Below are 10,432 nucleotides of genomic sequence, written 5' to 3'. Positions count from 1 at the left end.
GTGGAGCAGTGACTGTAGTGCTAACTAACATATGTATCTATCTACTAACATATGTACTATCCATGGAGTGCTAGTGCTAACATATGCACAATTCTCCTAAAGCATCACCACATTTTACATAGAATAAGGGGTGACGTTCCTCTTTTTTTTATAATAGAAAAATGTGGTTTGTGTTTTTTTTGGGGGGAGGACCCCTACCATTCTGTCTTTACTGCCATGGTGGTAAAAACTGCAAGGTAAATCTGCACCCTCTTGGAGTATTTTTGTCACATATCCCAGGTGGCTGTGGGCTGCTCCTTTTGCACATCAGGAATGAATCATTAGGGGCTTTCCTATAATGTAAAAAAAGTGCTCAATCTCACCAATGCCCAATGAGATCAGCACTTAATGGAAGGGTGAGCATCCGAAAGAAGAGGGAAGCTGAGCAAGCGTGGGACTTGCTGGGCTCAGTTCGTGGACAGATCAAGTTCATTTTTTTCTTTAACAAAAGTTTTGCGTTACCTAGATATAGCACTAGGCGGTGACATTTGAAGTTAGACTGAATTCACACTGGTAGTAAGGTTGCATTTGCTGTGTTTACCCCTCAGTTTCCTCTCACCAGTAACCACTGCTGCTTAAAAAAGTCAAACCACCTGTTACCAATCCTAGGTGCCTAGCAGTTGCCAAGTAATCACACAAGAGGGGTAAATGGACCAGTTTTTTTTTTACTGGTAATGTGAACTAAGCCTAACTTGTGGGGTGTCTACCCTTTTATGTAAAGTGAAAATGTTGAGTTTAGGTAGGCTTTAAGTCGCAAATGTGCATTTGTGAAAGTACTCAGGTAATGGCGGTATTTCATATGTAATGCTTGAAATATATGGATGTGGCATTGCACAGGCAACAATTGGGAAATGCTGATACATATAATAATAAATAATGACCTGCACTTACATAATATATCCTCCTATATAATATATAGGTCAGTAATAAACGGGCGGCCATCACAGCTCAGTCTGCCCCCCTCTTACCTCTACCTGCAGCATGGCCAGGAACCTTTTCCCTCTGGCTACCCCCATCCTCCCTGCAGGCAAAGGGAGGTGCTGCACAGGACAACAACTAGAACCTCCTCTGCAGTGAAAGCCTCCGCCTCCTGGAGCAGTGACCTTGGGCACAGGGAACTACCAGATGAATATTATTATGTCAGGTTAAACCTCAAGGACATTCTGATTGCTAAAGTCTGGTGTTTCACAATCAATTGATTTTCAAAAAATTCTTGTTTGCACATTTAACGCTCAGTTGTATCAGTGCACCTGGTCTCATGCAACCTCTGCCTGCACAATCTAGCATGTATTTTTTTAGGGTGGTGGTGACAACATTGGACCATGCCTAAATTAAGTGTGCTAAAAAAGTGAGAGTTTGTCAACCTTAACAATACTTGAAATAATTTTTCAGAACCTGCTATAATTACTATATCCACAGATCACAGTACATTAGTGTGGAAAAAATTTCTAACATTTCTGGTCAGGGGGAATAATGTCTTCCTTACAGACAGCCAAAAAGATCATTGGAGTCACTTAAACTGACCTGAGAGGTCCAAATGGCTCATGGCTCACAGAACCCCCAGCAATCTTTGCAGGATCCCTGGTTAATAGTCACTGTTTCAGCATATATACGTATCTTTTCTATAAAACCTCCATCAATATAAGTGCCGCACACTGCCCTGTATGAGGAATGGAAGGGTCACTGATAAGCTATCATGGGAAAGAGGGGCTGGTAATACACTATATCTACCAAGGACACAATGTATGCCAATGAAATGAACAAATATTGGCCGGGGGTTAATCTTTGACCATTCACTCTCCCTATATGGTGGAAAATTCATTGAATTTTGAAACATTTTTTAATTTTTAACATTAAAGGTTAAGGTTTTACACTTCTTTTATATTTACCTAAATGTCATCCCTCAGAGCTCCTAGATATTGTAACTTTGTATGTATCTAAATACTTTATAATCCTGCCAGAAATTTGGTATCATTGTCACTTCCTGCAAACTCAAAAGACAGCTCTGAACATACTGTACTTTAAATGAAAGCTCTTTAATGATGTCCTCCTGCATGTTTATTGACAGCGGGCATCCCCAAGTTGGTTGTTTAGTGATTCATAATGGCAGCATGTAGTGTCTCACCTACACCCACCCATAGAATGAATGGGGGAAGCAGTGAGTGGTTCAGTACCACCTGTTGCCACAAAATGTTTAAGAACCAATTGTGGCTGACAAGGTGCCATCTGCCAGGAGCCAAGCAGGAACGCCAGTTGCCTTTGCCAATCAGAACACAATTTAGGATGACAATTGCTTAGTAATGGATATAGGTTCAGTTGCTCAGGCAGCAGAATAGATGGGAATGAAGTCTTCTTTACAGGTACAACTTAAATCTGCAGTTCCATGCTCGTGACAGTACTGCTACCCACCCATATCTACCCACATATTTTTCCTGCGTTGACACTTGATCAGTGAATACATTTCCACACACAGGATATCTAAGTAAACAACACCAAGCCAATTATAGGCCAAAGGTTTCTCTAAGTAAAGGGAAGAGGGAAGAATTAAGAGGATTTAAGAATTCTTGAGAGGAAGAAAGCGGAAAAGCAGGGTTTTTTGAAGGCACAAAATGATGGTATATAAAATCACACGATGACAATGGAGAGGAACGATCAAGGGACAGATTACACATGTACACCCAGGACAAAAGGAACTTCTGGATTATCATTAACAGCATCAGGACATTTTTTCTGTTGCACTCTGAAAAACTCCTGAAATAAATTTATAAAATAAAATAATATAATATAAAATAAGTCCCAGGGAATCCATACTAAAACCAGTTGGTGGGGGTCAGTGGGAAAAAAAAAAACTTGATTTTGTAAAAATTTGATGACAAGTGAAAATAACCCCCCCTTACATTGGTAGCTAGCTAACACCTTTATAACACAGTCATAAAACATCATTTATCAGGCAGGTGGGCCTACCAAGTGGCATCAGCCCCAGCATGTGGGGTATCAAATGTGTCAATCAGCCAAAATTTGGGGAACCCCTTGGAACCTCTGGAGGAACTATGGTTGAGGATAGCTGCTTTAATTCATGCACAAATCATCAACTCCGGGAGAGAGAACGGGGAAGCTAAGCTAAGTTTAGTTCAGTGCTTCTCAACTGAGGATGAATTTCTCCACAGTGCATGAACCTACCAAGGTCAGCAAGCACATGTGTAAAAATCATTACCTATTTGTACATCATGAATGTCTATAGCATGGACCCAGGTTCCCTAAAATGTTTTTGATCTTCATATTTCTAGGTTTACTTTAATTCTTATTTCCACCCATTTTAAGCATTTGTTCACTGGATAGTATAGAACATAAATAAAAACAAACCTTTCAATTATTTTGCACTAGCCAAAATAAAAAAATAAAAATCAGAACCCGCAGGGTCAATAGGTATTTTGAATAAATGATTGGTTGGAATGTGTAGGTCAGCAAGGGGGTTTATATCATCATGCTTTTGTTTGCTTCCAATGGAGTTTAGCATTTTTAAAAAAATCTAGAGATTGCAACCCTCTTTTGACCTTGAAGCAGGTCAAAAGTAGGTTACCTGCAGGTCAAGTACACTTGTCATCAATTCCTGGATTATTTCTGGAGTATCTTTATTGTTGGAAGTGACCAAAATTGATATGAATATGACTGGTATGTAAAGACAATTCTGCTTTCTTGGAAACAAGCTATAAACCTCATTATCTGTGGAGACAGATGCAGTCCCTCAAACATCAAAGGATTGCTTAACAGAGACAATGATTGATCTTCCATGTGTGCCTTCCCTTTTGTATTGAAAATCATATGTAAATATTATCCTAAGCTGTAAATAAACCTTTCCCCTTTGTAAGATCTATTGGTCCGTTGTTAAATCCAAGGCACCCCAAACAGAGCACATTCTACATTTATATAAAATTGATGCAAGATAATCCCAACATTTTCCTGGGAAAGGAAAGAAAAAATCCATACAAGAGGAGCACTGGACAGAGACGATGAAATGATGGGTATTATGAGGGGTTTTAGGGTTACCACCACCACTACCATGTTCAGACATGGAGGTCTATGAACAGCCAGGTATATAACATATGTTTTAGGGTTACTACCTATGTTCAGACACGTGAGGTCTGCAAAAAAGGCAGGTTTGTGCTGGATGTACCAGACTCCAGCATAAAATGATTAAGACACATCCCTATTGGTTAAACTAAGCATCCTGAAGGAATGACTGAGGTAAAAAAAAGGGGAGTAGTTTTTTAGTGTTGTGGTTGTTTTTTTTTTCAATGGCATTAAATACAGCAAATTTAGACATAAATAAAAAAATAGATAAAAAATACAAGTAAAATGCTTTATATAAAAAGCAAAATTGTAAATATATGCAATTCTTGCACACTGATCACTTTAATATACTCAAATAGATAGTAGCACTTACATAGAAAAAAAACATTTTCTGCAGAGTAACACATATTTCAAAACCAAGGAGTAATACATACAGGGACAAAAAGTAATACATACAGGGACAAACGGATCACTTGCTTCCTCAGGATTGCCTCTAATAATTTATTTAATGAAAATAGTTACCCACACAATTGTAATGCCACTTTCCATATTGACAGGGATGGCAGATGCAAATAACCAATATAAAAAAATATAGGCTACAGCCATTCATGTCTACTTGTGTTGAGTGTGCTGTGCAGAGAGAAAATGTTTTTATTTGTTTCTTAAACACCTCTTGGTAGGAATTTGCAATCCTTAATAATATTATTAAACAGTATTCATATAGCGTCAACATATTATGCAACGCTGTACAATAAATAGGGGTTGGAAGGGAAAGACAGATACAAACAATGACACAGAAGGAGGAGAGGACCCTGCCCAGAAGAGCTTACAATCTAGGTCTTTCATTAATTTGCTGCGCTGTGCTACTACTATATGTTCTTGGATAGAGTTTCTCTATCCAAGAATACATAGTACAGCGCTGCAACAGCGTTCGCTGTTGCCGCGCTGTGCTACTACTATGTGTTCTTGGATAGAGTTTCTCTGTCCAAGAGCACAGGGCATTACAGGTGATGAATGGGGACAAGTCCTCATTCATCACCTATAGTGCCCGGAGATTGTAGTGGAACTGCACAGGTAATCTGCAGTTCAGTTCCAACGTGAGGTCACCTGTTGATTACATCTGCAGTTCCACTACAATCTCTGGGCACTATAGGAGATGAATGGGATCTTGTCCCCATTCATCACCTGTAGTGCCCTGTGTTCTTGGATAGAAACTCTATCCAAGAGCGCATAGTACAGTGCTGCAACAGCGATCGCTGTTGCCGCACTGTGCCACTACTTTGTGCTCTTGAATAGAGTGCCCATTCATCACATATAGTTTTTGAATAGAGAAACTATCCAAGAACACATAGTAGTAGCACAGCGAGGCAACAGTAATCGCTGTTTCAGCGCTGTACTATGGGTTCATGGATAGAGAAACTCTATCCAAGGACACATACAGCTAGTAAAGGCTGCACGAGCAATCTGATTGCTCTTGTAGCCCTTAAAAGACCCTAAAAAAAACAGAACTCTCGAACAACTGACTTCAATTTGGCATTCGATCATCCGGACAATTTCTCACTATTCGATTGAATAGCTGTTGAATCGAATAGTGAGATATTCGACCAACACTAACAGCCACGTCATGTGCAGAGTATTGTGGACTGGGTCTTAGGGGCTTCAAGTGCAGCAGGCTCTTCTTCTGTAGCAGCAGCAACCAGCACAGCCATGACAGGAGCAAAGGCAGGAGTTAGCTTGGCTAATGTGCCAGTACCTCCCGATGACTCTCCCTTGTTGTTTGTTGAACAGCCTGAGGATCTGTCATTGTGAATTTCAGAGCAGGAGGCAGACTTTTAGCCCCCTGGAGAGTGTGGTCAGCACTTGCTGGGCGAGGGTTCTGCATCAGTGGCTGCATTTGCAGAGGTTGGCATAGATGAAAATGAGGATGATGATGACTGTAATGTCACCTGGGAACCACTGGTGCCTGTAAGGGCTAGCAGCATTTCTGAAACAGATGTAGAGGAAAGGCAGCAGCAACAGACTGGGGATGGAAGGGGCCGAAAATCTGCCTCATGTGAGTTCCAAGGAACACACATACCAGTGGGCACCAGCAGGGGAACAGTCAGAGACGATGTGACTGTGGGGGAGATTGAGCTGATGCAGATGCAAGGCACCCAGCAGACACAGAGGCAGGCAAAGAAAAAGAGCAGCAGAGTGGCTGCACGCACCTCTCAAGTGTGGTCCTTTTTCATGCTGAAAGACGTTGACGGGTGCATGGCAATCTGCATCCTGTGCCACAGGCAGATTCGCAGAGGACAGGCTGGATCACATTTGGGTACATCATCCCTGTTTTCCCACATGCACAAGAACCACAAACCAAAGTGGGAGCAGTACTTGTGTTCTCTTCTTCTGTTCTCTTCACTGTTGCACCTCAAGATTGTTTATGGATATTTATAGATATTTGTGAATAGATATAATTGTATATATAATGTATGTGTATAGGTGCAGGAATGTTGTGTTTAAACATGGAACCTGTTTTATTTTTGTATTGGCCTCTGGCCCTTCTAGGGGGTCTCCAAGTCCAGGACTTCACAGAAGTAACAAAAGGTAATGAATACCAATACAGGGTTTGGTTTGCCAAGGAACAATAAACAAACAGATGATAAAACAGATGCCAGGAAACAAGACCTATTCTCCATAACAAACAGCTCACCAGTAGGGCTTTCAAGGGGCAATAAATCCATCAAGCCTGAGTCAGCAGAAGGTAGATGCATAATTGAACAGCTGGGGTGATGACCCAGCTGGACTTTTATGGACCCTTAAACTTAGATTCAAGCTCCAGATTCACATATCAAATTAAGCTAGGAGGTCCATCAAATTACTTTAACCAATCCCAATCTAGTGGGGTGTGTGTCAACCGATGGTCATCATACAGAACACTCCCACTAACCAATCCAAGAGACCCCAATGTTACCTAATAGGACTTAACTATATAAAAGGGGAGCTGGGATAATAACAAGAGAGAGTTCTTAGGGAATCAGGCTCCTGGGGTACCCTTTGACATCTTTACAGGTAGCTATAAGACATTTGTGAATGCATTCCTATATTGTCTATTATATGTCTATGTTAATATTGTTTTATTGTTTTGCTGTATTGTACTAAGCAGTTATTATATTATTACAGAGGTTTATAACTAATATCCTTATTTATTATTTATTTATTATTTGCTGTATATATCTTTGATTGAAGTTCCTATATCTGTATATCAGGCAATATTGCTGTGTACTTTATGTTTCATCTTGTTTTCTTAATTAAACTGTTTAAGTGACTAGCTATCATTTTGTGCATGAACCTTCTTTTATTGAATATTTATGTGCATTGATAGGGGATATAACTTCCATATTTATGCAGATAAATATTCAAATATCAACACTTGAAGGAGGTGCAACCATGTCATTGTCTCTTCTTCCACCTCTATTGACTCCTTCTCCACCTCCAACTGTTATTGCTAGTTTGTCTCAGGAGGTTGCTGCCAGCCAGATTTCCAGCTGCGAAGAAGTATCAGCTTCTGGCCACAGGTTTTGTGGCGTCAAACAACATTTGTTGCTGCAAGATGGGTAATCCAGTGACCCCTTCAGCTCCCCTAGCTCCCAGTCCCTTCAGCCCGTTCTACCGGAGTTCTGCACAAGACATCAGGCTATGGGGGTCAACCAAAAAAAAAGAGTCATCAAACTCAATTCACGTCTAGCCAAATTATTGGCCTTGCAACTACTGCCGTATAGCATTGTGGACTCTGCTCCCTTTCGTGACCTGATGGCCTGTGCCGAGCATCGGTAGAATATACCAAGCAGACATTACTTTTCCAACACAGCTGTTCCCAGTTTACATGCACATGTAATGGGAAACTTCTCCCGGGCATTGGCATTTTCGGTGTCTAGTCAAATCCACGTCACCATGGACAGCTGGACAACTAGGCACGGAGTGTCCTTCACCACTCACTGGGTGGCGTTGCATAGCTCAGTGGGTGGTAGTCTGCAAGAGGCATTGCAGCACCTGGTACCCCCACCGAGGGATGTGGTGGGAAAGCACGGGCCACCCAAGTCCTCTCCCTCCTCCTCCATTCCTTCTACCAGCAAACCCTCTCTTTTCGACACTCCTCCTGAAAGGCCAGCAGCAGAGGACACTGTGGTTAAGCGGGCACGCCACTATGGCACCCTCAAGCACATGCAGTGTCAGGCAGTGCTTAAACTGGTGTCCTTAGGGAGGAAAGTCACACCACCAGAGAATGCTTGTCCGCTTTGCACAGAGAGGTTGAGGCTTGGCTGACACCCTCCCAGCTCACAACAGGCAACGTAGTGTGCGACAACGGGGCCAACCTTGCGGCCGCGCTGCGCATGGGCTGCATAACACATGTGCCTTGCTTTGCACACGATCTGAACCTGGTGGTGCAGAAGTTCCTCCGCTTGTTCCCAGGACTACAGGACATACTGAGACAGGCTCCCTCCATCTGCAGCCATGTCGGCCGATTCCCTACTGCCTCTGCCGCGCTTAGCAAGATCCAGCGCCAACAGAGGCTGCCACCGCATAGACTCATTTGTGACACTATAACTAGATGTAACTCCACCCCGCACATGCTCCAGCGTCTGTGTGAGCAAAAGCTAGCCATCCCCCATTACTTGGTCAGCGTGGTGCATGGAGGCAACGGGGCCCTTGGTACAGCCACACAACTGAGCTGTTTTAGCAGTGGCCAGTGGCTGCAGATAGAGACGCTGAACAATGAACGAAAGATGGGTTACTAACAACTATCAAATCCCAAGTGCAGATGTCACTGATTGACTGACACAAGGACTCATTGGCCAACCAAGGTGCCTCTGTGAACCCACAGTGCTCCTGTGCTGAGTCTGTGTCTTCCTATCACCAAACACCCTGTCATCTAAGTCTGCCTCAGTTGAATTTTTCCGCTAGCTATCGTCAGTGTCATGCCATTGTGCCAGCTAGCAATATACTTTACATTTCTGCTGCTTTCAGTAGACCAACAAACTGCAGATGAAAACCCCCAGTATTGCCACACTGATAGGTACCATTGGCTTTGCCTAATTTTTCAGCTAAGTGTTGTAAGATTGAGGGTTGGCATTCCTAACGCTTCGGCACCACAGACCACAGCAACAGTGCTGGCGCACATCTTGGTCTGGGCCTTCTATGTTTAATCACAAATTTCGGATATTTGCAATACACACTTCGGGGTGGCATTGATGATGTACTACACCCAGCTCTAGATGTCAGTTACCAATGCCGTCTACACTCCGTCTCAGGGCCCACCACCTCCTCCTGCTGTTGCTGCTGCCGCCTGCCCAGTGCTCCATTCACAAAAATTGTATTACATACTTCTGGGTGTGATTGACGATGCACTACACCCAGCTCTAGATGCCAGTTACCAATGCTGTCCACCCTAAGTCTCAGGGCCCGCCACCTCCTCCTCCTGATGTTGCTGCTGCCGCCTACCCAGTACTCCATTCACAAAAATTCTATTACATAGTTCTAGGTGGCATTGATGATGCACTACACCAGGTCGGGATGCCAGTTATCAATGTGGTCCCCACACCGTCTCAGGGCCCACTGCCTCCTCCTCCTGCTGTTGCCTGTCAGTACTTAATTCACTAAAATTGTTCACTTCTAGGTGACATTGATCATGCACTACACCCAGCTCGAGATGCCAGTTACCAATGCCATCCACGCTCCGTCTCAGGGCCCACCACCTCCTCCTCCTTTTGTCGCTGCTGCCGCCTGCCCAGTACTCCATTCACAAAAATTGTATTACGGACTTCCGGTTCCGGCGCCTCGCAAGCCAGCTGCATGTGAGAAACGGCTCCTCTCACCTCCGGGATTTCAAGCTAATATACTGGCACAGTATATGTGTGCAGCTGCTCTCCAGCCTAGCAGAGACTTGGATGGATCAATTCCTGGAGCGTTCTTCTGTTTCTGCAAGCCAGGAATCCATGGGTAAGAAGGATAAAATCAAGGCCACTCCTTCCAAAATGGCCACAGCATCTTCATCAGCACGTGCATCCACAGCTGTCCCTGCTCAGATACAGCATGATGATTCTGCTGTTCTCTCTCAACCCACACAAATAGCTGATGCAGTGGCAGCACTACTTAAGCCTACATTACAGGAGGCTATTGATGCTCCAGTACACAAGGGAATACTTTCCTTGAGAAAGGATTTAAAGGAACAGTCACATAGATTAGATGCTACTGAACAACGGATTACTTTAGTTGAAGATGATGTTACTTCTGCCAGAGCTATTATTTCAGTGCTAGAAAATAAAGTACAAGCATTGCAAGA

At 43.1% G+C, this 10,432-nt stretch overlaps 2 protein-coding genes across 3 annotated transcripts in view; both read right to left on the bottom strand.

Moving 5' to 3' along the window:
• Positions 1-1,104, bottom strand: part of FPGS (folylpolyglutamate synthase) — a 30,876-nt gene extending 29,772 nt beyond the window's left edge. The window contains exon 1 of one of the 2 annotated variants that reach the window (XM_072431666.1): positions 1,008-1,104. In XM_072431666.1, coding sequence (XP_072287767.1) covers positions 1,008-1,055 — 48 coding nt within the window. In that variant the 5' untranslated portion in view covers positions 1,056-1,104. The other variant, XM_072431665.1, reaches the window with a different exon arrangement.
• The window catches only part of CERCAM (cerebral endothelial cell adhesion molecule), a 461,142-nt gene that overhangs the window by 224,405 nt on the left and 226,305 nt on the right, over positions 1-10,432 (bottom strand). The gene's annotated exons all lie outside the window — the stretch shown is intronic.

Source organism: Pyxicephalus adspersus, chromosome Z (genome assembly GCF_032062135.1).
Source record: "Pyxicephalus adspersus chromosome Z, UCB_Pads_2.0, whole genome shotgun sequence".
Taxonomy (NCBI): Eukaryota; Metazoa; Chordata; class Amphibia; order Anura; family Pyxicephalidae; genus Pyxicephalus; species Pyxicephalus adspersus.
Note: the sequence above shows the minus strand (reverse complement) of the source record. Positions and strands in the feature narration are given on the sequence as shown.